This window comes from Hylobates moloch, unplaced genomic scaffold (genome assembly GCF_009828535.3).
Source record: "Hylobates moloch isolate HMO894 unplaced genomic scaffold, HMol_V3 SCAFFOLD_26, whole genome shotgun sequence".
In the NCBI taxonomy this organism is placed as follows: domain Eukaryota; kingdom Metazoa; phylum Chordata; class Mammalia; order Primates; family Hylobatidae; genus Hylobates; species Hylobates moloch.
The window spans coordinates 488,041-515,243 of NW_026652301.1; the positions used below are offsets into that span (position 1 = coordinate 488,041).

Here is a 27,203-nt window from a genome sequence, read left to right on the forward strand (position 1 = left end):
GTTCATAAAACCATCCATGGACCATACAGGTGGTTCATAAAACCATCCATGGACCATACAGATGGTTCATAAAATGAAGTATATATATATTTATATATATATTTACATATAAAAATAGTAAGCACACCAAAAAAGTACTTAGTAATTACAATTTCATGTTTCCCATTAAATATTGATTTTATGAATCTGAACTCTGATTTCAAAATAATATGAAATCACATTTCCAGTATATGATATTCTCACATAAACCTTAAGGACAAATGTTTTGAATACTCATTAGAAAACAAATGATAAAATTCCAGCTTGACTTCTCCCCCCTGAAACACACTTCCAGAAAGCCTTGCCTGTTTAGGGAGGAAATGTAAGGATGGCATATACATGGTGCAGGCTGTTTACATGGGACACTTATTAATTAAGCCTTGTAAACACACAGAGGAGCACAAGGCCACTTCACCCTTGCATGTGGCACTGCAGTCACCAAGGGTGGCCTTACAGCAGGTGGAATAAGAGGGGCCCCCCCTCACACACACACAGTGCAGACAGACAACAGGGGATATGGAGCCGAGTGGGGGAAGGGAACATTTAGAAGGCATCATCCTGCTGGGAGGGTTTATAAACACAATCAGCTGTAAACTCCTGAATGTGAAGAGTAGCACCGTTTTCCTCTCTCCGTCTCTGAGACCAGAGCATTCTATATTGGCCACTCCATCTGACTCCTGATATGACAATGACTCAGAGATTCGCAGAAGTCACGTCCTGAGTTGCAAGAGTTTTTCAAAAGGAGGCCAGTTGCCCTGTCTTCAGTTCCTGTATTTCCCTCATTTCTTTTATTTATTCACTTAACAAACATTTACGGGGTCCTTATGTGACAGGCCATTGTAGGCCTTGAGGATACAGTGGAGACAAACCCCAGACATACTCTCTGGCCGCATGAAGTGCATAATCAAGCTGGGGAGATGATGGAGTGCTAGGGCAGAGTTTCACAAGGCAACTCAGGGAAGACTCTCCTGAGATCCGAAGGACAAGTTGGGGTTAAGTAATGTCATGAGACTTTCCTAGGTGAATCCCGCATGTGCAAAGGTCCTGCAGCAGGACGTAGCAGGGGAAAATCAAGAAGGCTTGTGTGGCCAGAGCCAGGACACCAAAGTGAGGAATGATGGAGAAGCAAGAGGAGCAGGTAGGGCCTCCTCAGCCACACTGAAGGAGTTCTGGGAGTCAGGGAAAACCTCTGAGGGTTTGGAGGCAGGGTGGGAGAGTTGTGGGGGCTGGGAGGCTTTATCTGATTTACATTTTGGAAATTTTATTCTGGCTCCAGAGGAGAGAACATTCAGCATGAGATCTGAGTAGGTATAGGTAAGCTAGTTAGAAGACTACTACAGAAACCTATGGGAGATAATTTTGTGGCTTCTATAATGGTGTTAATAGAGGAGTTGGACAGAAGTAATAACACTTAAGAGGTATTTAAGAAGTAAAGTCATCAGGACTAATGATAGATTGTGTGTAAATTTTTGTTAGGGTTGATGCTCAAAAATGAATATGGACTCTGGCCAACATGGAGGAGAACCAGGTCTCTAGAATATCCCAGGAATGCTAAGAATCGAGAATCAAGATCTTGTATTCAGTTTGATACCATGCCTAAGGTTTCTTTCTTCCCTTTCCAAGAAGGAGAGTAGAAATGGATTGAGAAGGAAAAGAGGGGAAGGAGAATTACTCTTGATTCTAGGGAGATTCTATGGATCTACAAAGTACCAGGCTTCTTTGGCAGAAAATACTATAATCTGAAAAGTCAGCAATTGCAACAGTATCATCTTATTCCACAGACTCTAAAATCAGAACTCCAGCCCCTGCCACAGAATTTATTGGGAAGACACACTCTCTAACGATAATAAAAATGATAATAATAAAAATGTTCATACCATCACCATCATCAATAATATAAAATAATTACCATTTATTCAGAGACTTGTAGAAGACAATCTAACAGGCATGTTTAATCCTTACAAAACAGAGGCTCAGAGATGTTGAATCAAAATCTGTGCTAGCAAGGGACCAAAATAGCTTCCTTCTGGGTCTACAGTTCTGCTCAAAGCTCTAAGACCCCTTTCACGATTTCAGTTCTAAAATTGTTCTTGCCTATTTGGGTAAAGGGATATGCTTACTCCTGAGAATACCTTGGTCTCTTTGAATTTCTTCATGCTTCCCAAGCATAAAACCTGGGACAATATATTAGCATTTCCTCCCACCCCGGCCCTCAATTCTCATCACTTACAAATCTGGCTGTAGTTAAGATCCAAGAGAGTGTATATAAAATTCTCCATATGAGAGGGAAAGAGCACGAGAGAGAGAAAATGAATCAATGTGTGACTTAAAGTGATCTCTGAAGCCCTTAGTCCTTAATTTTGAATTGAGTTGCTGCAGATAATCTTTCCTACCCATACTTTTATGCCCAGATCCATCAAAGTCTTGCTCCATTGAGCCTTAAATAAACTTACATTTACATTGTGTTCTCGCAAGTGAAAAATTAAAATGACAAAAAGATAATTTCAAAAATATGGCAGATGGTTTATTCTTAATTTGCTGATTTATTAAATTCTATTTAAACTTTCAAAGTAACTCATCTTTGTAAGAACTACGATTCCTCAGGGTTGGGGGGAAGCATCGTGATGATGCCTTAGGTTAGGTTCCCTAGAAGCAGAGTCTGGGATAGGGATTTGGATGCAGTTCTCCAGAGAAGCAGCAGCTATGAGCCTTAGCAATCTACACTCACAAGCGCTGGGCAATGGGAGCATTTGCCCCGCATGGGGACTTGGGCAGGATGTCAACAACATGCACTACAGGCTGTTTTCACAATGTGAAGTTGCTTACACGGAAAACTTTTCAGTACATTAAGTGTCTGTGAGGTATTATGCACCCTCTCCCTTTACAGATGAGAAAACTGAAATTTAAGAGTGATAGAATCACTCATACAAAGCCAGAGAAACAATTAGCAGAACCAGTACTTTAACCCAAATCTTCAAACTTCAACTTCCATCTATTTGACCTGACAGACAGAGTCAGCCTGACAACCTGGAAACTCTCCCAAGAAAAAATACCTAGAAATGCTGGATAAAATATAATAAACATCCTATTACCAGCTTGGTTGGGCTCATAGAGAGAATGAGATATGCCAGGGCCAAAAAGAAAGGGGAGAGTGACTGCTAAGCACGTGCTGATGCTCAGGAAGCCCCAGGAGAATGAGGGTGAGAAACCAGGAGCTTGGAAGTTGATGGCCAAAGAGGGTTGAGGGTTTAATCTTGGCTGCAAAAGTGGAGTGGAATGAGAAGCAAGTACCTCCTGTAAAACAGAGACCTTCACACATCTACCACACCCTGTGCAAGGATGCTGGCATCATTATGGGCTCTGGGTAGATAAAGAAAGAAAATAGAAAAATTCTCCCAGAAAATTCATAATTGGAAGCTCACTGTCATTTGGGTTGTGAAAATCTACCCTACCATCTAGTCTAGGAACCCTCATTATAAGAGATTAACATAAGTGGTCCTGGGGCACTTGTCAGAAGTAAACACTAAAACATCTCTGTAGAGAAACACCCTTAATGAGACCCCATGAAATCCCACAGATGAAGTACACTGAAATCAAATCAAAGCTACAAAATTAAATCAAATTAAATCAAAGCTATAAAATACCTCAGGGGGATAAGTCCACCAGGAATGCATCAATAGACACAATAAACAGCAAAACTAGATCCTCATGTTCTCAAAACCCAAATGTGCTTTCTACTATTTAATTTCCAAGAGACTAAGCTGATGAGGCAGCTTCACTCCTGATCAACTTCACTGATGGAGTTGCAAGCTATGCTCAAGTTCATTAACTTCAAAGATCTATTCAGCTTGTCAAAAAAGTTGCTCTTTGAATTTGATTTTAAAAGAAAAGTGGAAGCTCCTCTAATTCCTAAAATAGAAGGATTTACCAATATCTTTCTTAGATAATTTAAATATAGATGCAGCCAGAGGCAAGCAAGTGGAATAGTTTTCTTCTTGAATTCCCTCAGGGTTTTAAGATTGCATGAGGATTCCTCTAGAGCCACATGTCTCCAAAAGCTTTCCAAAAAAAAAAAATCTGATCTGAAAATGTTATGTAATCATTGGCTATAATCAAAAAGAGGGTGGGTGAGAAGGCTGCATTCTGTGCCAACCAAAACAGTAACTATGCAAGAAAAACCCTACTCCTTTGTTTTTGGCAATCCCTCGAATTGTGAATCAGAAATGATACAAATACACCTTGCAGAAATCTAAAGTGGCCCATTATAAGCAAATACATAATCATTCCTGGTAACCAGTAACACAGGTCACAGATGATAGCCCAAACTCTCATACCATAAGACAAGGACACTTTCCAACTCAAACTCAAAGCCAGATTCTTAAATAAATAAGGGAAAAGGAAGTTCTTTTCCTGCATAAAAAGATTATTTGACTGATTTTCAATGCTCTGCTCTAATTAGGACAAAAGATGGGGGAGGAAGAAAGACGAAGTAAAAATGTGAAGAGAAAGAAGGGAAACTTCAGTTCGACTATGATATAGACCCTGTGTTCGGTAATTTGCAAATAGTATTTCAGTGAATCCTCACAAAATCCTTATGAGGCTGGCTTCTGAACCAGACTTACAGATTTAAAAATCCAGTGAGGGTCAGTAACTGCCCATGGAGCACCACTGAGGAAAAGCCTTATCCACTTCTTTCTGATGCCAAAGCCCAGCATTTTTATTAGACCCTGTTCATAAAATCCATATTCAAATTAAAGACTCATGGAAGCTAGGAAAGTAAAGAATCTTCCTCATCAGGATGCAGACAGCTCTCGTATTCACCTTAGGGTTTGCAATTTTAATGTCAACTATTTTTATAATGGTACCTGACAAATTCAATAGCATTGGTATTTATTGAAACACGAGAGAGAGAAAGAGGGCGAGAGGGAGTGAGAGAGTGAGAGAGAGAGTTCCTCTGATACCTCCTTCTAATTCTACTTCCCCATACAGGCCAAGATTAAGATCCAAAATATTTCGCAATGAATACCACCACCAATCAAAAGGATGGCAGCAATATTTTGCATATAGGTAAAATAAAGGATTAAGTACAAGCTTTATCAGCTTCTAGGTACTTTCTGATAAGAATGAGCATACAAATAGGAACTGCAGTAAGACAGAGATAAGAAATTGGCAAGAAAAAAGAGAAAAAGGGAAGGAGGGAGGAAGGGGGTTGGAAAAGAAAAGGAGTGATGGGGACCTAAGTGCAGATAAAAGAGGCAAACTAGAACACTCTTTTTCTTAAATGGTTTAAGTAGGGAGGGATGCAAATACATTCCCTGAACAAGAAGGGGCAGAGTTTTACCACTCAGCTGCCGGGAACCACCAGCTTCTCCCACCTTATCAATGCTTCCAGCTAGTATCTATTAACTGACCACTCTGGGCCAAAAACCTTGCTACAATGATTGTCAGACACAAAAGAAAGCACGCAGTTGCCTTGGCCATCAGGGAGCTGAGTGTCAATCTGTGGAGATCCAACTTGTAAGCAAATAACTCCCCCACCCCACGCCTCAGAGAAATCTTTTAGTGTGTGACCATGCTAAATTACTACCTTAACCTAGGATGCCTGCCCACCTTCCCTCTATTATCCAAACCTACATAAACTTTAAAGCCTTTATTTAAATCCTATCTCCTGGCCGGATGCGGTGGCTCATGCCTGTAATCCCAGCACTTTCGGAGGCCAAGGCAGGTGAATCACCCGAGGTCAGGAGTTCGAGACCAGCCTGGCTGACATGGCGAAACTCCGTCTGTATGAAAAATACAAAAATTAGCTGGGCATGGTGGTGCACGCCTGTAGTCCCAGCTACTCAGGAAGCCGACACAGGAGAATCGCTTGAACTCGAGAGGCAGAGGTTGCATTGAGCTGAGCTCGCGCCACTGCACTCCAGCCTGGGTGACAGAGCGAGACTCCATCTCAAATAAATAAATAAATAAATAAATCCTAGCTCCTCCTGCATTGCTTTTCCTGACCACTCCAAGCCTCATTCATTTCCCTCTCCTCTGTCATCCTAACACTAAAGAGTAACAAATGTTTATGAGCACTGACTCTGGGCTAAGCACCTTCGGCAGTGTTTGGCCCTGGGGAGCATCCCTTCTCGAAGCTCTCCCCTTCCCTGGCCCCCATAACATCACTGTCCTGGTTGTCTTCCAGCATCTGTGTCCTTTTGAGGCTCATCACTTAAATATGAGTAGTCCCCAAGGATCCATCCTTGGTCCTAGTTCTCACTTACTCTCGCTTCCTAGGCTGCTTCATCCCCATCCTCTAATTTACAGGGCAATCATGCTGATGACTCCATAGCCTCTATCTCCAGGCCACGGCATGCTCCTGAGAGCCTGATCTGTACATCTACTTATCATTTCCTCTGAGATAACCCAACCCACCTGCACCACAAACTCAGTATTCCCCAAACACAGCCCGTTAGCCTCCCTCCCGTTCCCCACCACTAAGCCCACTCCTCTTCATGTATTAGCAAATGGGGAAACAGAACAAACCAATGAAATCCCTTCTTTCTAAAAGTAGCCACTCCTTCCCTTGGCTCTGAGGGAAGCTCAAAGCTGAGCTGTGTGGTTAGACTCACCCCGAGTCCACATTCAATCTACCACGTCTAGGAGATTCTCATTCTCTAATGTCCTGTTCTGCCCTCCATCATGTGCCCGCTCGGTGCGGGCTCTTTTCTTCTCTGGGCTGGATTACTCATATATCTGCCCCCAACCTCCACCTCAGTCTCTTGCACACCATTCCCCCAACACTGGCTTCCGGGCGAACACTCTCAAATTCAAACCTGACCATGTTGCCCACCTACTTCAAATAGTTTGCCATCCATTAGAATGATGGCCAAACTCCCAACCCCTTAATGGAGTACACCAGTGTGCTCTTTACAAACTTGCCACTGCTTACCTATCTGGCCTCATCATTTGCCACCACTCCTACCCTCCTAGCACCCATCTCTTCATCCCCTAGGCTCTAGACATGTTGAATGGTGGGCTGTTCTCAAAATCATCACACTGACCTTCTCACATATTGTTCTTCTTGTCTGAATTGCCTTCCTTCCCTCCTTCCTATGAACAACTCCTCCTCGTCCTTCAAAACTCAATGCAAATATCACCTCCTCTGGGAAGACCTCCATGTTTATTCCAACTACCACCCCTCTACGCTCCCACAACATCCGAAGGATACATTTTCCATCACATACCTTATCACTGTGTACTCTGAACACTCACTTTTCTTACTGTCTTCCCTTCAGAACAGGTGCTTAAAATCATTAAGCCTTTGTATTCCCAATGCATACCACAATGCCTAGCACATAGCAGGTGTTCCATAAAAGCTTGCTGAATAAATCAAGAACATATTAGGAATGTTTTTTGACACAGTTCTTTGTTTTTACAATGTATTGACCTTTGGATTCATTTGTAAGAACTAAAGTATATAAAGCAGCATATAAAATAGTGCTTTCTATTATTTTGTTGTTGCTGTTGTTTTTGTGGGGTTTGTTTGTTTGCTTGTTTGTTTGTTTTTTGTTCATTCATTTTTAGAGACAGGGTTTCATTCTGCTTCCCAGGCTGGAGTGCAGTGGTGTGATCATAGCTGACTGCAGCCTCGAACTCCTGGGTTCAAGTGCTCCTCCCACCTCAGCCTCCTGAGTAGCTGGGGCTACAGGTGCATGCCACAACACCCAGCTGACAGTGCTTTCTAAACTGCTGAGAATTATCGGAGAAGGTTGGGCACGGTGGCTCATGCCTATAATCCCAGCACTTTGGAAGTGGCGGGTGGATCATCTGAGGTCAGGAGACCAGCCTAGCCAAGATGGTGAAACCCCATCTCTACTAAAAATACAAAACATAGCTGGGCATGGTGGGAGGCACCTGTAATCCCAGCTTCTCGGGAGGCTGAGGCAGGAGAATTGCTTGAACTGGGGAGGCAGAGGTTGCAGTGAGCTGAGATCACGCCATTGCACTCCAGCCTGGGTGACAGAGGGAGACGCCATCTCAAAAAAAAAAAAAGAAAAAGAAAAAAAAAGAATTATCAGAGAACGTTGGTTTTTAAAGGGCAACACTGCAGGGTGAAGAGAGCCTGTACTGGGGAAGCAGGTGTACCTGGGCTTCACCTTGAAGCCTAAAGGGTATCAGTTTTTCACTTCAGTGTGCTTCACTCTCTCCTTTCCAGCTATTTTTTTTTTTTTTTTTTTTTTGAGACAGAGTCTTGCCCTGTCATCCAGGCTGGAGTGCAATGGCACGATCTTGGCTCACTGCAACCTCCACCTCCCGGGTTCAAATGATTCTCCTGCCTCAGCTTCCCGAGTAGCTGGGATTACAGGCCCATGCCACCACGCCCGGCTAATTTTTGTATTTTTAGTAGAGACAGGGTTTCACCATGCTGGCCAGGCTGGTCTCGAACCCCTGACCTTGTGATCTGTCCACTTCGGCCTCCCAAAGTGCTAGGATTCCCTTCCAGCTCTGAACCTATGATTTGATTTATAAAACTTCAACTTATATACAATTATCAAGAAATGTTTCTGTTATCAAGAAAAGTTCTGTATATAAAACTTCAACTTATATACAATTATCCAAGAAATGTTTGACCAAAATCCCACGTCCCTTGTAGGTGTATGGATAAATATACTGAAATAAAGGGCAAAGTGCCATGCTTCTCATCTCAATCCTCATCCTGGAGAGGATGATGAGGATTCAAAACCACCCTTCAGTTTCTTGGGGTATGAAACCACATGGGAGCAGTCTGCCCGTGCATCTCAATGGGAATTTTGGTTCAATTATCCACCACGCTGTCCTATCTTGTCCGTTCAGTGATTAAACCACAGTTACTTTGGGCCTAAACAAGATTAACTAAACTATAAATATTTTCCTGAGGATAGCATATGCAGGTATAGTTAAAAGCCAACCTTTTGTTCTGCTTATAATAAATTGTCTCTGGAAATAAAACAAAATTAATGGTTGTTTATCACTTTAACCGGCCCATAATGAATCGGCAAAATAAATGAGTCAATATTATTACATTAACATTTATCATACCTGACATAACAGGTATACAAATCAAGTCTGTGTCATGGTTTTATAGCTCTGTTAGAAGGCAAAAATACATCATCTCAGCGAAGATGGAAGATTTTAGAACAGAACAAACCATGGACTACAGACCCGCGCCCATCCCACAACCCCACTGGAAGAAGCTATTCTACCAAGTCCCTGGGTAAAATATGGCAGGCATTGAGACATGTAGTAGGCATATAGTAGAGAAAAAAGCTTTTTAAGACTTAGTAATGTGCCCTGCCCAAAACCCACTCTTTAAGAAAACATGTTCACACTAAGTCCAAGAAATCAGACAAGGAGACACTTTGTATCACAAATCAGAAGCACATCTGCCATGAGATGCAGGTGCTCGTGAGCAAAGCAGTAGGCCAGGCCACCTTTAAAGTTAACCAGCCAGGACAGGTCTCTCACTGTCAGGGCACTTCCTGAATGCATCGAAGACCAGGCAACTGAGCCTCTGTCTCCAGCCACGCATTGGTATCACAAGCTGGGGACACCCTCCTGTCCCTTCTCATTCAGCGCACACCTCCATCCCAAGCCTACTTCTCAAATATTTCTTACTACAGCTTTGTAAAGTTTTGAAATTTAATTTTCCATGATGAAAAACATAGTGCAAATCACATTACAGAAAATTACAGAAAGGATTCTTTGCAATTGGACCAGAAACAGAAGTCAGGAAACTGAAGATTGGTTAGGCTCTGCCTCAACAACAGTGCCCTTTAATATTTAAAAACAACATGAGTCAGTCTTTAGTATGACTGACTGCCTTTCCTTAGAATGTGGAAAAGACAACGCAGACGTCAAAGAGGCTGTGGACCTGTGTTCTTAGCCAGTGAATGCTCAGAGACGAAAAGGAGTGTTTAAAGGATGAAGGATACCCACAGCAGTGTGGTAGAAACAGAAGGAATAAGTTCCCCAACTTCCACCTTCATTAATTATTCCACGTATTTAAGGGCCTCAAATGAAAGACCTTCCACACAAAGCTTTTGTTGGTTCATCCAATGTTCTGAGTTTGTTATTTCACCCGATGTTCTTTCTGTACAAGCAGCCACTTCTATCTGGCCAGAGCCAGGTAAATAGTCTGGCTCTGGGATCAAGCAAGCAACATAGGAGCTAAATTTTCTGGCAGTAGGGCTTGCTGGTCTCCCAGGAGTTCATCAACTATTTCTAAATGGGAGGATACTGACTTTTAAAAAAAGGTTGTCTTATAAGATCATCAAATCTCCTAAAGCTGACAACACTTACAAAAGAAACAAAAGGATTCTGTATTTTCTAATCACACCATCTAGCATTTTTTACTCAAAAAGCAGCTTCATTATAAATAAATTTCTGTTCAGTGGAATAAAAAAGTATGACACTCTCAAAATTCAAATAGTGCAGTTACTAGAAGAAAAACATTGTCACCTGCTCTTCAATCACAAGAAGTTTAAGAAACTTAAGTTATTCTGAGGAAAGAGAAGGTTCATCTTGAGCCATCAAACACCACTCACCTAAAAAATGTAGGTAATGACTCAAGAGTTTTCTAGAACATCTATTTGATATTCAACTTATAGCTTATGTAACCATAACAGAGATAAAAATTATTACCAATATGACAGCATCAAATAATTCAGGAAAGTTGAAAGTATCTTGAAGAAATCTTGTGATCAGCACTGGAAAATATAGAAGTGTAAGTGTGTGTTGGTACAACCACTCTGGAAAACTGTTCGGCAGTATCTACGAAAGCTGAACAGAAACATACCATACGAATCAGCATTTCCATTCCTAGGTACTCCCCAACAGAAATATGTGCTGATGTTAACCAAAACAATGTTCACAGCAGCACTATTCAGAACAGTGCCAAACCAGAGACAACCCAAAAGTCCATCAATCAACAGTAAAATGGAAGGTGGTATATGCAAACAATGGAACTCTGTAAAGCAGTGAAATTGAACAAACTGCAGCCAAAAGAAACAATATGAATGATTCACAAATATAATGTTGAGCAGAAGAAGCCACGAACTCAGAAGGACACATACTACATTATTCGAATTTCAGTCATGAGCCAAATATACAATGATGGGCCCACAAGATGATAATGGAGCTGAAAAAGTCCTATGGCTTAGAAATGTCATAGCCATTGTGATGTAGTGCACTGCATTACTCACCTGTTGGTGGTGATGCTGGTGGAAATAAACCCGCTGCACTGTCAGTCATATCAAAGTCTAGCACATAATGTTTCTCAGAATGTGTCCCCATTGTTAAGCAACGTATGACTGCATATGAAGTTCCAAAAAAACAGGCACTCCCCTCTGCAGTTAGAGGCAGTGGAGGGTGAGGAGGGGGGTTTCTGGGGACCTGGTCTATCCTGTTTGAGCTTGGTTTGAGTTATATAGGTGAACTCACTTCGTGAGAATTCAATAGGCTGTCACTTATGATTTGTGTACATTTCTTTATGTGTTTCACAAACATCACTCTTATTTTTAGTAACTTTTTTTTTACTTATTACAAAAGTACCTTCTATTCAATGTAGAATATATTAAAAATACACATAAGAAAAAAAATTACTTGCTCATAATCTCATCACCCAGAGATAACTACTGGCTAAATTTTTAGAATAAATATACAGGGATCATTCCTCATCACTATAATCTTGTTTCTCTTAATATTAAAAATCATTTTATGTCATTAAGTGGTCCTCTCCGTCTTTCTCAGCTGCTATATCACAAGTCATACCATACACATACAGTACAATAAATTATTTAATTACTCCTTGCTTTTCTTGATGTTTAGGTTGCTTATAATTAATCATTATTGCAATCAACACTGTAAGAATCATGTCTGTAGCTAGATATTTAACCACATCTATGATTATTTCCTTAAGATAAATTTTCTAAAGAATGTTTAGATCAAAGGATATGTAAAAAATTATCCCCAGGAGGAAGTTTTGCTAATTTACTTTCCTATCAGCTGTGTTTGAGTTCCTATTCATGTAACATTAATTTTTGAATAGTACAGCAAAAGACAGTCAAAGCAATGTTGTGTTAAACATTAAATTTGCCTCTCCCCACATATAGGAGTTTTAAAATAGATCCCAGAAAATGGCTAAAGTTAAACTACAACATTTGCCATAAATTGAAAGGCCCAGCTACATGAGACACACATCTCTGCCTGAAACGTGAGCTCCAGCAGTTTTGGACAATATCCTTGAGCCACAAGCTAACAGCAAAAAGGTGACACAGGGAAGGCACTTTATGGCCAGGTGGACCTTATGTTCTCTTTCAGAAGATGTTTCAAAGTTGTCTTGATCTCCAGTCCAAAGTGTCTGGGAGGCACAGTTTACACAGTTCACAGGCCAAGGCGACTTCGGGGTTTGCTGAGCACTGAAGCCTGGGGCTTGGTGTTAGCAGGAGAGCAAGACTGTGAGCTCTCATTGCCAGCCCGGGGTCAGCTCTGGATGACTCGCAGCCTCTTGCTTTTTGGTCAAGTATGAAACTCACATAACTTGAATCTATTTTGGTCTGCACGGTGCCAAGCACAATTTATTCAAGGATAGAAACTATTTTCAAACTCACATTAATGGGAAGCATCATTCTCTAGGTCATCAGCAACAATGAATACCAATATGCTGAAATTCCATAAGATTGGAAAGAAGCAGAGAGAGACATCCATCTCCTCCTTTGAGCTACCTGCTGACTCCTAGGCTCTCGTCCCCTCTTCTCAGACCCACTTTCCCCACTTCCTCTGAGGATTTTACAATCTCTTTCCTCTTGGATGCTGCTTTCCAGAACCAAAGGTAATTAGATTAGACTATTTGAGAATGGGGTTTCCACTCAAGTTTCCTAAAGTAAGTGTGCAAGCTTAGATACAGCATCCTGCACCATGTGATTGACGCATTGGTCCTGACTTACTCACTCAACAATCATTTACTGAGTTTTGTGCTGATAGATATGAGTTCCCATGTAATGCATAAGACTGGCAAGAAGAAAACAGGAAAGCTAACCTGCAGGATCCTGGTATGAAATTCCTGGATTTACATGTCCCCTTTATTGTTACTCTAGATGGAGAGGAGGCAAGAGGAAGGATTTATTATTTCCATCGCAAGAAAAACAGAAAATCTAGGACAAGTGGTCACAGAACTTAGGACAACAAGAATATTGTATTGAAATGTGCTTCTCCCAGGTGCTTAGTGATCAGTACTGCTGCCGGCAGTACTGATTACAGAATAGAACTCATGTTTGTTTTTTCCCCAATGAGCAAATTAGCAGAAATAATGACCTCGAGTGGCATTTCTCTGACCCTACGCACTTCTTATGTGTTGTCTGCCAGTAAATGTAAACTCCAGAAAACATATGTAACAAAAATACATTTATTCACATGATAGTTTTAATATGGCAGATCATCTAAAACATAGAGTCCACATCCTAGGAAAATATAAGGGAAGGGCAATATTTTCTTCTCCTCTGTCTTTGTGACCAATGCTCATCCATACATTCAGCAGAGTTTCTCAACCTCAGCACTCCTGACATTTGGGGCCAGATAATTCTTTCTTGTAGGGATCGTCCTATGCATTGTAGGACATTTAGCAGCATCCCTGGCCTCTACCCACTAGATGCCAGTAATAATCTCAAGTCTCCAGGCAATGCCAAATGTCACCTGGGGAACAAAGTCACCCCTGTTGAGAACCACTGTACTTGAGGGAGTCAGAGTGGTGCAGTCAGAAAAGCACTGGATTGAAAAAGGTTCCAGTCCAGATTCAGTAGTCAGCGAATTGAAACCCTGGTCACTGAGGTGTTGTGAGGTTCCACTAAGGCATGCACCTTTAGCAGTTGCGTAGACCCTGAGGGAGAGATGTGCACGTACTCAGATACAACCTACAAAGGAGTGGAGACGCAGGAACAGGCAGAGAGATAAGGCAAACTGCGATGCAGCTGCAACGGAGCTCAGCCTATCCCACAGGAGCACTGGAACTGGGATGGCCCATCAGAGTTGTCCCAGATTGACACAAGGGGATCAGACCTTTGTATCCCACATCAACCAGGCATTGGATGTGGGATGCCCCGAGAGGAGAGGCATAACCTTGGGCAAGGAGGTTTCCTTCCACACGGGGCACAGCACTCCTTCCAGGCTGAAGGAGGGACCCAGCCATGAGCCATCAGTAGCCATGCTCAGAAGCTGGCAGCCTGAGTGCCTCTCTGAATGCTGGCACACCACAGCATCCACTACAGCACCTGAACAGTGCACAGCTAACATTCACTAGGCACGAGGTGGGACATGGAGGTGATTCAGGGCATGGACTTCAAAATCAGATTCGCCAAGGAGGAATGCCATCTGCCCCTGGGCAACTGCCTTGCCCTCATCTGAACCACTGGCCTCTTTCTCAGACCCTTGTGGTCTCTACTATTCCAGAAACAGCAAATATAATGAGGAATTATTCTATATCTGACATCATGAGGCGATGGAGAGAGCAGACAGCAAAACAGGGTCTCTACTCCCAGAAGCTTTCATTCCAGTTGGAGGCACAGAAGAGCAAGGAGTGAGATTAGCACGGGCATGAAGGGATCCAAGGTAACCACTCAATCCACCCAGGAGGAGACACTACATGAACATTGTCAGGGAACCAGCTACAGGAAGCAGCTAAAGTCTGACACTGCTGCAAGGATAATTACGATAGCAATGTGAATGCATTATTCCCAGAGAAGGAAAAGAGCTAAAGAAATCAGCCTTCCCAGACAAAAAGGATAGGCACTTAAAGCTGGAAAAAAAAAAAAAAAAAAAAGAATCCTGAAATCTTGATGACAGAAAAAAGCTTTTGGTTTTCACTGATGTGTGTGATATTTATTTATGAGTCTTCATTATGAAAATATTTTTGGCCAGGCACGGTGGCTCATGCTTGTAATCCTAGCAATTTGGGAAGCTGAGACGGGTGGATCTTTTGAGGTCAGGAGTTCGAGACCAGCCTGGCCAACATGGTAAAACCCTGTCTCTACTAAAAATACAAAAACTAGCCAGGTGTGGTGGTGGGCACCTGTAATTTCAGTTACTCGAGAGGCTGAGGCAGGAGAATAGCTAGAACCCGCAAGGTGGAAGGTGCAGTGAACTGAGATGTCATTACTGCACTCCAGCCTGGGTGACAGAGTGAGACTCTGTCTCAAAAAATATATATTTTCAATGTTGCATTATTTTCTTTTAACTCAATGACCAAAAACATTTATATAAATAAAATACTTTTGAAAGTGTGTGTGTGTGTGTGTGTGCGTGTGTGTGTGTGTGTGTGTGTGATCTGCACAAGAACTCTAGATCCTTGCTACTCAAAAGTGTGGTTCATATAGATGCTTCCATTGGATGCAGCTTCTAAGAAATTCAGTGGGGTTGGGGTGGGCCTGAGATTCTGCATTTCTAATAGTTCACAGGTGATGCTGATGCTGCTGACTCAGAACACACGTTGAGGAGGACAGTTTCTAGATCATTCAGCTAAAATGGTTGTTAAAATTCAGGTGAAGAAATAATTGAGACTTCTGGAAAGAAAAAGAAATATGGAAACAATATTGTGCCAAGAACCTAGTGGCTTAAATGCTTCTGTCTTAGCAGCAAAGTGAACCCTAATTAAAACTTTCAGCAGCTACTCGGAGAGGCTGAGGCAGGAGAATGGCGTGAACCCGGGAGGCGCAGCTTGCAGTGAGCCGAGATCGCGCCACTGCACTCCAGCCTGGCTGATAGAGCAAGACTCCGTCTCAAAAAAAAAAAAAAAAAAAAAAAAAACAAAAAACTTTCAGCAAACCAAAAGGTATTTCCTTCAGCATTTAAACGTTATTGCCACTGGATGTAAGACAACGCTAAGTAGGTATCATTCACGGGCAGGCACAGGTAGCTACAGGGACTCTGGATGTATTATTTACAACATAAATACCACAAAACAAGACCTGAATAATATTATTCCATGTGAAAATGGGCCAGCCCTTAACCACAGCATTTTCCTGAACTGAACTGGCACTCACAACCATTCACTTCAAATGTCAGAGCTGAGCCCTTAAGTAAAAATAATTTGCTACAGACATCATGTTGATGAGATCGTTACTGAACATTTGTAATAAAGGAGTAAGATTTGATCTTAAAATTAGACAAATACCATTGGAGCCAAAATTAGTTGAGTTTCTCTTGACAATTTTATTCTAGATGCCTGGCATCATCCAAGGATTTTATCTTTTTTTTTTTAAGAGCTCTTAAGACACATTATAGGTCAACATTTTGGATCATTTTTTATCACAGCCATGCAGATTGCATGTGTCAGAAAATTATTATATGAGGATAATAAGTGATCTGTACAAACGGCTCAAGTTTATGGATGTAAGCAGAACTTTATGAAATGAATAACAGCATAATAACAGCATTTTTTAAAGAAATTTTTTATTATTTTGGTGGTATTTTCATATAATAACCTTTCCTCAAAGTGACTCATATCTAAATAGTTTAAATAAGGCTTATCCTGGCTAATTAATAAAATAACTTTCACTAAGTGTGTGTGTATATATATATATATTTTCTAGTTGAACGATGATATGGTTTGGCTGTGTCCCCACACAAATCTCATCTTGATTTATACTCCCATAATTCCCACGTGTTGTGGGAGGGACCCAGAGGGAGATAATTGAATCTTGGGGGCAGTTTCTCTCATAGTGTTCTCGTGGTAGTAAATAAGTCTCACAAGATCTGATGGTTTGATAAGAAGAAACTCGTTTTCGCTTGGCTCTCATTCTCTCTCTTGCTGCTGCCATGTAAGAAGAGCTTTTCACCTTCCCCCATGATTGTAAGGCCTCCCTAGCCATGTGGAACTGTAAGTCCATTAAACCTCTTTTTCTTCCCAGTCTCGGGTACGTCTTTATCAGCAGCATGAAAACAGACTAATACAAGCAATCTATTTTTTTAAAACTGACTTAAAAATTCAAAAATGTAAACTATTTTAAAATGATCTAACAGGAAGAAAGTACTCACAAAGATTTGTCATGTAATATCAGTGGCTTTGATTACAATTTTTTAATAGCACTGTCACTATTTGGGTTGCTCATGGATAGGAAGAATCAATATCATGAAAATGACCACACTGCCCAAAGCAATTTATACATTCAATGCTATTCCCATTAAACTACCATTGACATTCTTCAGAGAATTAGAAAAAAACTATTTTAAAATTCATATGGAACCAAAAAAGAGCCCAAATAGCCAAGGCAATCCTAAGCAAAAAGAACAAAGCTGGAGGCATCATGCTACCTGACTTCAAACTATACTACAGGACTACAGTAACCAAAACAGCATGGTACTGGTGCAAGAACAGACACATAGACCTATGGAACAGAATAGAGAACCCAGAAATAAGGCCACACACCTGCAACCATCTGATCTTAGACAAACCTGAAAAAAACAAGCAATGGGGAAAGGATTTCCTATTTAATAAATGGTGCAGGGAGACCTGGCTAGCCATATGCAAAAAATTGAAACTGGACCCCTTCCTTACACCATATACAAAAATCATCTTAAGATGGATTAAAGACTTAAATGTAAAACCCAAAACTATAAAAAACCTAGAATAAAACCTATGCAATGTCATTCAGGACATAGGCATGGGCAAAGTTGAAGACAACAAAAGCAAAAATTAACAAATGGGATCTAATTAAACTAAAGAGCTTCTGCACAGCAAAATAAACTATCAATAGGTAAACAAACTACCTACACAATGGGAGAAAATTTTTGCAATCTATACATCTCACAAAGATCTAATATCCAGCATCTATAAGGAACTTAAATTTACAAGAAAAAAACAACCCCATTAAAAGCAGGCAAAGGACATGAACAGACACTTTTTAAAAGAAGACATCCATGCAGCCAACGAACATGAAAAAAAGCTCAACATAATTGATTATTAGAGAAATGTAAATCAAAACCACAATAAGATACCATCTCACACCAATCAGAATGGAGATTACTAAAAAGTCAAAAAATAACAGAGGCTGGTGAGGTTGTGGAGAAAAAGGAATGTTTTTACACTGTTGGTTGTGGAAGACAGTGTGGTGACTCCTCAAAGACCTAGAGGCAGAAATACCATTTGACCCAGCAATCACATTACTGGGCATATACCCAAAAGGATATAAGTAGTTCTATTATAAACAGACATGCACGCATATGTTCGTTGCAGCACTATTCACAATAGCAAAGACATGGAATCAACCTAAACGCTCATCAATGATAGACTTGATAAAGAAAATGTGGTATAAACATACCATGGAATACAACGCATCCATAAAAAGGGATGAGATCATGTCCTTTGCAGGGACATGAATGGAGCTGGAGGTCATTATCCTTAGCAAACTAACACATGAATAGAAAACCAAATATCGCATGTTCTCTCTTATAAGTGACAGCTAAATGATGAGAACACATCGATACATAGGGAAGAACAAAACACACTGGGGCCATTTGGAGGGCAGGGGGTGGGAAGAGGGAGAGGATTAGGAAGAATAGCTAGTGGATGCTGGGATTAATACCTGGGTGATGGGATGATCTGTGCAGTAAACCACCATGGGACAGGTTTACCTGTGTAACAAACCTGCACATCCTGCACATGTACCCCTGAACTTAAAAGCTGGAGATTTAAAAAAAGAAATAATAATATAAAAACCCTTTTATCTAAAGTAAGGTTAGTTTAAAAATTGAGAGTTGAAACTCTTTGAGGCAAATTTAATGAAAAGAGAATAATATATATCCTGTTACAAAAAAAAAAGATCTGTCATGGTAGAATTTTCATTAAGCAAAAATGTCTTGAGTTCCAATTGTACTATATTATTTAAAAAGATAACATGATATTTTTGTCTGAACAGGGCAAAATAAAATAATTCTTGTTTTCTACCCCTCGAAATATCCATAAAAAGCAAATTCTATAATTCTACTTCTCTATATCCAGTGACTGTTCCTCAATTCATACATTTTTTATAAGCAAGGGATCAATAATGAGTAAACGTATATTTTAAGGAACTATTTTTTAACATACATGCTTTGGGGTATCAGTTAGAGTGTATTCTTTTCCTAAGCATTTTTTTCTGAACATTTTATACTATTCAAGTATTCAAGTGCTGCCCACGAAATATATAGAAATATCTTGAAATCTCATCCAAACGATTAATTGTGTTAGTATAGCTTTGATGTTAAGAATATTTTACTGTAATTCTTTTTAACCAGAAAGACATGTACTATACTTCCATTATCCAGAATGTTCAAATAATCAGCATGCCATATTCTTCAACCACTTTGCACAAATGGTAGTTCACTGGTCATTTTAATAGTATGTAATTTCAATAAAGGCAAATTAATATAGCACTTTAGTCTTTATAAAGCAATTTTCATTTGCATTGCCTCATTTAACCCTCACAACAACCTTTGAGGTAGGCATTATCATAGTCCTCATTTGTATATCTAACTAGTCTCAAAGAGATTATGCAGTTGTCCCCAAATCATCTAGCTATTGAGTAGTAAAATCAGGAATCAAATCTTGGGCTGAGATGCTTTTCTCCTCTTGATGCATAACATGAAGTGTGACACAGACTATAAAAGATAATGATCTATGGCATCTTAATGCCTAAATGCATGTATGCTTTTTTTTTTTGAGATGGAGTCTTGCTCTGTCACCTAGGCTGCAGTGCAGTGGCTCAATCTAGGCTCACTGCAACCTCTGCCTCCCAGATTCAAGCAATTCTCCTGCCTCAACCTCCCTAATAGCTGGGACTACAGGCACACACCGCCATGCCGGCTAATTTTTTGTATTTTAGTCGAGATGGGGTTTCACTGTGTTGCCCAGACTGGTTGCGAACTCCTGAGCTCAGGCAATCCGGCTGCCTCAGCCCCCCAAAGTGCTGGGATTACAGGCATGAGCCACCGCGCCTGGCCACATATATGCTCTTCATTATCCGTTAAATATTCCACGGCCATGCTCTGCTCTTCCTGAGTCTGCTAAGTCTTCTACACTTCATGTCCACTGCTAAGAGATTTCAAAGTGCCTTGAAACAAAATGCAGCAACTTGCTTTTACCAATCTATTGTTTCTACCTGACTTGAGGTAGAATGCCTGCCATTCACCAGGCATTCATCCATTCATTCAACAAATATTTACTGAGCTTTTACCGTATCACAGGCACTGTGCTTTGTTTTTCTAATGGTGTCAGTGGACACACACACAAGATAAACAGCCAATATACATACAATTTCCCACTTGTTCTTTCCAATAGTATACTCTGATTGCCACCAAATCTAATACCTTCCGGCCAGCTTAGATACAGACAGAGGTATGATTTGCCTGACATAGCTTCCACTTTGAGAGACAGATCCTTGTGAATGGGTACACAGCACACTCACTGGTGGAACTTGAGAGGATTTGAGATGGTGTATTGGTTAGTAAATATTGCCTGGACTTAAGTCGAGAGAATGTTATTTCCTTCAAAATTTTCATTCAATAATTCTGATTACATAAAAAGAGTGTCATTGTTTGGGGCTGGTGTATGTTTAACCTCTTCATAACTTGATAATCTCTCTTTTTAGCAGAGAGAAAGCTTCAGGCTCAGAAACTTAAGCGGGCAACTTTAGTTAAAATTTAATATATTTTTTCATTGCATTTATTTTTAGTGTTACCTTTTTCATAGTGAGTGACATGTGGTTACATTTCCACATCAAATATGGATTAAAGTTTCTTTTATAAATTATTCACATATAAAAGTCAGTCTATATTTAAAATGATGAAGCGTATGACGGTTGGGGTTTCGTGATATGCCATAAATTACAGAGGTAGGACAGAAATCACTGACATTGGGGAAAACTTGTAAGCAGAAAAAGCAGCGGATTGATCAGCAGCAGCCTATTTCTAGGCCGGGTTGTGTGACTTTGAAGATATCATTGAGTCTTGTAGCTCATCATCTTCATCTGTAAAATGTGGGGTTGGATGAAATCCATAGTGCAACATTTTTCCGTCCCCAACCCCCTGGGGACAGAAAATTCCCACTGCACAGGGGAACCCTACTACTGCAAGGATGGCAGACTAGGAATTAGAAGGTTAGCAGGAAATGTGTAGTTATTTCAAGTTCCCCAGGCTTCCACTCCCAAGTGTATTCTCTTCATCATGTTAAGAACATGCTTGGGGTTGAAAATCACTAGACAAGATCATCTCTAAGGCCTCTTCCAATTCTAAAACCACAAGAAGCTCTGATTTTACATATAAATGTGCATGCACACATATCAAGGACATTTGGTAGCTGTGAGAAGAAAATATGCCCATAATTTTTCCTAAGGAAGAATTATTTAAAATAATGATATGTCTGCTTCTTCAGGGGAAAGGTGTACATGGGAAAAACTCCGGGAGAGAAATGCTTTATGCTGGGTTGATTAAAACTTGAGCTCTGTTAGTCAATGAGAATATGACTTATCTGGCAAAAACTATCAGATTACAGAAATGTTATTTGTGTATATGTGTGCCAGAGATATTGGAGGTTCAGTTCCAGACCACCAGAATAAAGCAAATATGACAATATAGTGAGTTTTTTAGTTATCCAAGGCATATAAAAGTTATGTTTATGTTACACTATAGTCTATTAAGTGTGCAATACACTTATGTCTAAAAATAATGTATATACCTTAATATAAAAATTGTAAATGCTTAATTGCTAAAAATGCTTACAATCATCTGAGCCTTCAGTGAGTCATAATCTTTTTGCTGGAGGAGGGTCTTGTCTCGACGTTGATGACTGCTAATGGATCAGGGTGACGGTTGCTAAAGCTTTCAGTGGCTGTGGCACTTTCTTAAAATAAGACAACAATGAAGTTTGCCACATTGATGTACTCTTCCTTTCACGAAAGAGTTCTATAGCATATGATGTGGTTTGATAGCATTTTACACAGAGTAGAACTTCTTTCAAAACTGGAGCCATTCCTCTCAAATTCTGCAGCTGCTTTATCCACTAAGTTTATGAAATATTCAAAATCCTTTGTTGTCATTTCAACAATGTTCACAGCGTCTTCACCAGGAGTAGATTCCATCTCAAGAAGCTGCTTTTTTGGCTTATCCATAAGAAACAACTTGGCCGGGCACGGTGGCTCATGTCTGTAATCCCAGCACTTTGGGAGGCCGAGGCAGGTGGATCACCTGAGGTCAGGAGTTCGAGAGACCAGCCTGACCAACATGGTGAAACCCTGTCTCTATTAAAAATACAAAAATTAGCCGGGCATGGTGGCAGGCACCTGTAACCCCAGCTTCTCGGGAGGCTGAGACAGGAGAATCTCTTGAACCCAGGAGGTGGAGGTTGCAGTGAGCCAAGATCGCGCCACTGCACTCCAGCCTGGGTGACAGAGCGAGACTCTGTTTCAAAAAAAAAGCAACTCCTCATCTGTTCATCTGTTCAAGTTTGATCATGAGATAGCAGCAATTTAGTCCCATTTTCAGGTTCCACTTCTAATTTTAGTTCTCTCGCTATTTCCACCACATCTGCAGTTACTTCTTCACTCGTCTTGACCCCCTCGATGTCATCCCAACTTCTTCCAAACTCCTGTGAATACTGATATTCTGACCTTCTTCCATGAATGACAAATGTTCTTAATGGAATCCAGAATGGTGAATTCTTACCAGAGGCTTTTCAGTGTACTTTGCCCAGATCCATCAGAGGAATCACCATCCATGGCAGCTATACCCTCATAAAAACTCCAGCCTGGGTGACAGAGCTGAGTTTCAAAAAAAAGAAATGTATTTCTTAAATAAAAGGATATGAAAGTCAAAATTAGTCCCTGATCCATGGGCTGCAGAATAGATGTTGTGCTAGCAGGCATTAAAACAACATTCATCTCCTTGTACATCTCCATCAGAGATCTTGAGTGACTAGGTGCATTGTCAATGAGCAGTGCCCTTTGAAAGGAATCTGTTTTTCTGAGCACTATTTTTTTAAAGTCCAACAATGGGCTTAAAATAGTAAACCATGCTATAAACAGATATGCTGTCACAGGCAGAGTAGATTTGGCAAATTCTTAAGGCAGAGTAGATTTGGCAAATTCTTAAGGGCCCTACAATTTTCAGAATGGTAAATAAACATTGGATTCAACTTTAAGATACCAGCTACATAAGCCCCTAACAGGAGAATCAGCCTGTCATTTGAAGCTTCGAAGCCAGGTACTGGGTTCTCCTCTCTAACTAAAGTCCTAGATGGCATCTTCTTCCTATAGAAAGCTGTTATGTCTACATTGAAAATCTGTTGTTTAGTGTAGCTGCCTTCAACAATGATCCTAGCGAACTCGGTGGTGGCCACTGCACAGACCAGTCTTCGCTCGTACTCGCGCACCTCGCTCCGCTTTTTCTCCGCAACCATGTCTGACAAACCCGATATGGCTGAGATCGAGAAATTCGATAAGTCGAAACTGAAGAAGACAGAGACGCAAGAGAAAAATCCACTGCCTTCCAAAGAAACGATTGAACAGGAGAAGCAAGCAGGCTAATCGTAATGAGGCGTGCGCCGCCAATATGCACTGTACATTCCACAAGCATTGCCTTCTTATTTTACTTCTTTTAGCTGTTTAACTTTGTAAGATGCAAAGAGGTTGGATCAAGTTTAAATGACTGTGCTGCCCCTTTCACATCAAAGAACTACTGACAACGAAGGCCGCGCCTGCCTTTCCCATCTGTCTATCTGGCTGGCAGGGAAGGAAAGAACTTGCATGTTGGTGAAGGAAGAAGTGGGGTGGAAGAAGTGGGGTTGGGACGACAGTGAAATCTAGAGTAAAACCAAGCTGGCCCAAGGTGTCCTGCAGGCTGTAATGCAGTTTAATCAGAGTGCCATTTTTTTTTTTGTTCAAATGATTTTAATTATTGGAATGCACAATTTTTTTAATATGCAAATAAAAAGTTTAAAAACTTAAAAAAAAAAAAAAAAAAAAACAATGATCCTAGCTAGATCTCCTAGATGACCTGTTGCAGCTTCTACATCAGCACTCACTGCTTCACCTTGCACTTTTATGTTCCAGAAACAGCTGCTTTCATTAAACTTCAAGAATCAACCGCTGGTAGCTTCCAACTTTTCTTCTGCAGCTTCCTCACCTCTCTCAGCCTTCACAGAACTGAAGGGAGTTAGGACCTTGCTCAGGATCAGGCTTTGGCTTAATGCAATGTTGTGGCTGGTTTGACCTTCTATCCGGACCACTCAAACTTTCTTGGTATCAGCAATGAGGCTCTTTAGCTTTCTTACCATTCATGTGTTAACTGGAATAGCACTTCTCATTCCCTTCAACAACATTTCCTTTGCTTTCAAAACTTGGTTAACTGTCGCTAGAGACCCAGCCTTCAGTTTATCTCAGCTTTCGGTCTATTTCAGCTTTTGACATGCCTTTCTCACTAAGCTTAATCATTTCTAGCTTTTTATTTAAGGTGAGAGATGTGCAACTTTTCCTTTCACTTGAACACTTAGAGGCCACTGTGGGGTTATTAATTGACCTAATTTCAATATTGTTATGTCTCAGGGAATAGGGAGGTCCAAGGAGAGGGAGAGAGACAGGGGACCACAGGTAGGTGGAGCAGTCAGAACACACACATTTATTGAATAAATTTGCCTTCTTACATGGGTGCAGTTTGTGGCTCCCCCAAACAATTACAATAGTAACACCAAAGATCACTCATCACAGATCACCATAACAGATATAATAATAATGAAAAAGTTTAAAATATTGCAAGAATTACCAAAATATGATACAGAGGCACTAAGTAAGCATATGCTACTAGAAAAAATGGTGCTGACTATTTATAATAGCAAAAACATACAATGAACCTAAATGCCCATCAATGGCAGACTGGATAAAGAAAATGTGGTACATATATACCATGTAATACTATGCAGCTGTAAAAAAAGAACGAGATCGGCCGGGCGCAGTGGCTCATGCTTGTAATCCCAGCACTTTGGGAGGCCAAGGTGGGCGGATCACGAGGTCAGGAGATCGAGACCACGGTGAAACCCCGTCTCTACTAAAAATACAAAAAATTAGCCGGGCGTGGTGGCGGGTGCCTGTAGTCCCAGCTACTCGGAGAGGCTGAGGCAGGAGAATGGCGTGAACCCAGGAGGCGGAGCTTGCAGTGAGCCGAGATCGCGCCACTGCACTCCAGCCTGGGTGACAGAGCGAGACTCTGTCTCAAAAAAAAAAAAAAAAAAGAACGAGATCATGTTCTTGCAGGAACGTGGATGGAGCTGGAGGCCATTATCCTTAGCAAAGTAACATAGGAACAGAAAACCAAATACCACATGTTCTCGCGTATAAGTGGGAGCTAATTGATAAGAACACATGGACACAAAGGGGAAGAGCAGACACTGGGGCCTCCACTGGAGGGTGGAGAGTGGGAGGAGGGAGAGAAACAGAAAAAATAACTATATGATACTAGGCTTAGTACCTGGGTGATTAAATAATCTGTACAACAAACTCCCATGACACACGTTTACCTATATAACAAACCTGCACATGTACCTCTGGACCTAAAATAAAAGTTTTAAAAAAAGAAAAATGAGAAATGGTGCTGATAAACTTGCTCAACACCAGTTTGCCACGAATCTTCCATTTATTTTTTTAAAATGCATTATCTGTGAAGCACAATACAGTGAAGCACAATACAGTGAACCACAATAAAACAAGGTATTCCTGCATAAGTGTGTGTGTGTGTGTGTGTGTGTGTGTGTGTGTATATATATATATATATATATACCTACATGTATTTGTATATGTATGTGTCTATAATAAAATACAATAATACCTCACTGATCTATAACTCAGTGTCTGGAGACCTCCCGTATCTGGAATAAACCTGAGCAAATAAGCAGCCAAAATAAATATCACAAAGTCTTTCTGCTGAGTTCACATGCCCTCCAATAACTCCACTCACAGCAGCTCACAGAGGCAGCTAACAGGAGGGGAAAAACATTGAGAAACACTAAGTTAAACAGAATTGAAAAGGATTTCTTTCCTGCAGGACTTAGGGGAGCCTTTAAAATGTTAAGATGTGTTGAGAGCCCACAAGGAGAGAATAATTCACTATTCTATAAACTTATTTGGCCAAAAATGTCCTTTTCTCTCAAAGCTATACTAATATTTCCAGTCATGATGACACCTACATTTCTAGAGTCACTTTAACATTCGAATTTTCCTAGTGTTTCCACATATATCACATCTCATTTTGTCCTTACGACATCCCGTGGAGCGGGCTGAGTGGGAATTATTATTTCCCTGGGGTGGTGGGAGCAACAGAGGCAGGACCAGGACCGGAATTCTCTCAGCCCTGCTCATTCCTCCAGATGTCAGCAAGTTCATGGGTGTCAATGCATGACATTCTCCCAGACTTCCCTCACACGTCTTCCCCAGAGTTGGAGATTTCCTTTATCTGGTGAGAAACCAAGAGGAGGAACTAACGTCAAAGAGATTCCCTTGAAAACACTCTGAAATTCTCAAAGTATTCTTGAAAAGAGTTGTGATGAAATTTAATGTTATGTAACGCTTCTCCTCAAGACTGTATTTCATTTGCTCAATAGAATGGCAAGGGTCTGAAATCCACACTTGAAAACGAGACAAAAGTGCTGAGTCAACAGAAGGAAGTACAGTGATGTTTCTGAAATAATGAGAAATTTTCCAGGAGGCTTGAGGTAGCACTTTCTGGTTGAAAAAAAAAAATGTTCCACAAAGAACATTCTTTGGTTCTTTGTGGAGAGAAAAAGAGAGAAGTCCCACAGCGGCATCCACAGCGGGTAAGGACAGCCACAGCTGTGGCTGCAGCCCAGGAGGGTGGGCTCGGCCTTGCAGAAGAAGGCAATGGGCTGAGCTGCTGTGACCACCATGAGGATGGAAAACAGAGGGAAGAGAGGGGTGATATCCTTGACCGATGCAATCTGGATTCTGGATGGGACGGAGAGGGGCAGGCCTTGGTCGTCATAAGAGACGACCAGAGCTCTGGCTCAAGGCCCCACTCCCTACCATGTAACGGCTTTATAACCCTTGGCAAGTTGCTCCAGGCCTGGAGTTTCAATTCTTAAATCAACACAATGTCAGTGATGATGGCTTACT

At 40.9% G+C, this 27,203-nt stretch overlaps 2 protein-coding genes across 12 annotated transcripts in view; one reads left to right on the forward strand and one right to left on the reverse strand.

Moving 5' to 3' along the window:
- The window catches only part of LOC116463124 (uronyl 2-sulfotransferase), a 442,893-nt gene that overhangs the window by 384,137 nt on the left and 31,553 nt on the right, over positions 1 to 27,203 (reverse strand). The gene's annotated exons all lie outside the window — the stretch shown is intronic.
- LOC116463126 (thymosin beta-4-like) lies at positions 23,394 to 23,717 on the forward strand. Its single transcript, XM_032754140.2, has one exon. The coding sequence runs from the start codon at positions 23,394 to 23,396 to the stop codon at positions 23,607 to 23,609; it is 216 nt and encodes a 71-aa protein (XP_032610031.1). The 3' UTR covers positions 23,610 to 23,717.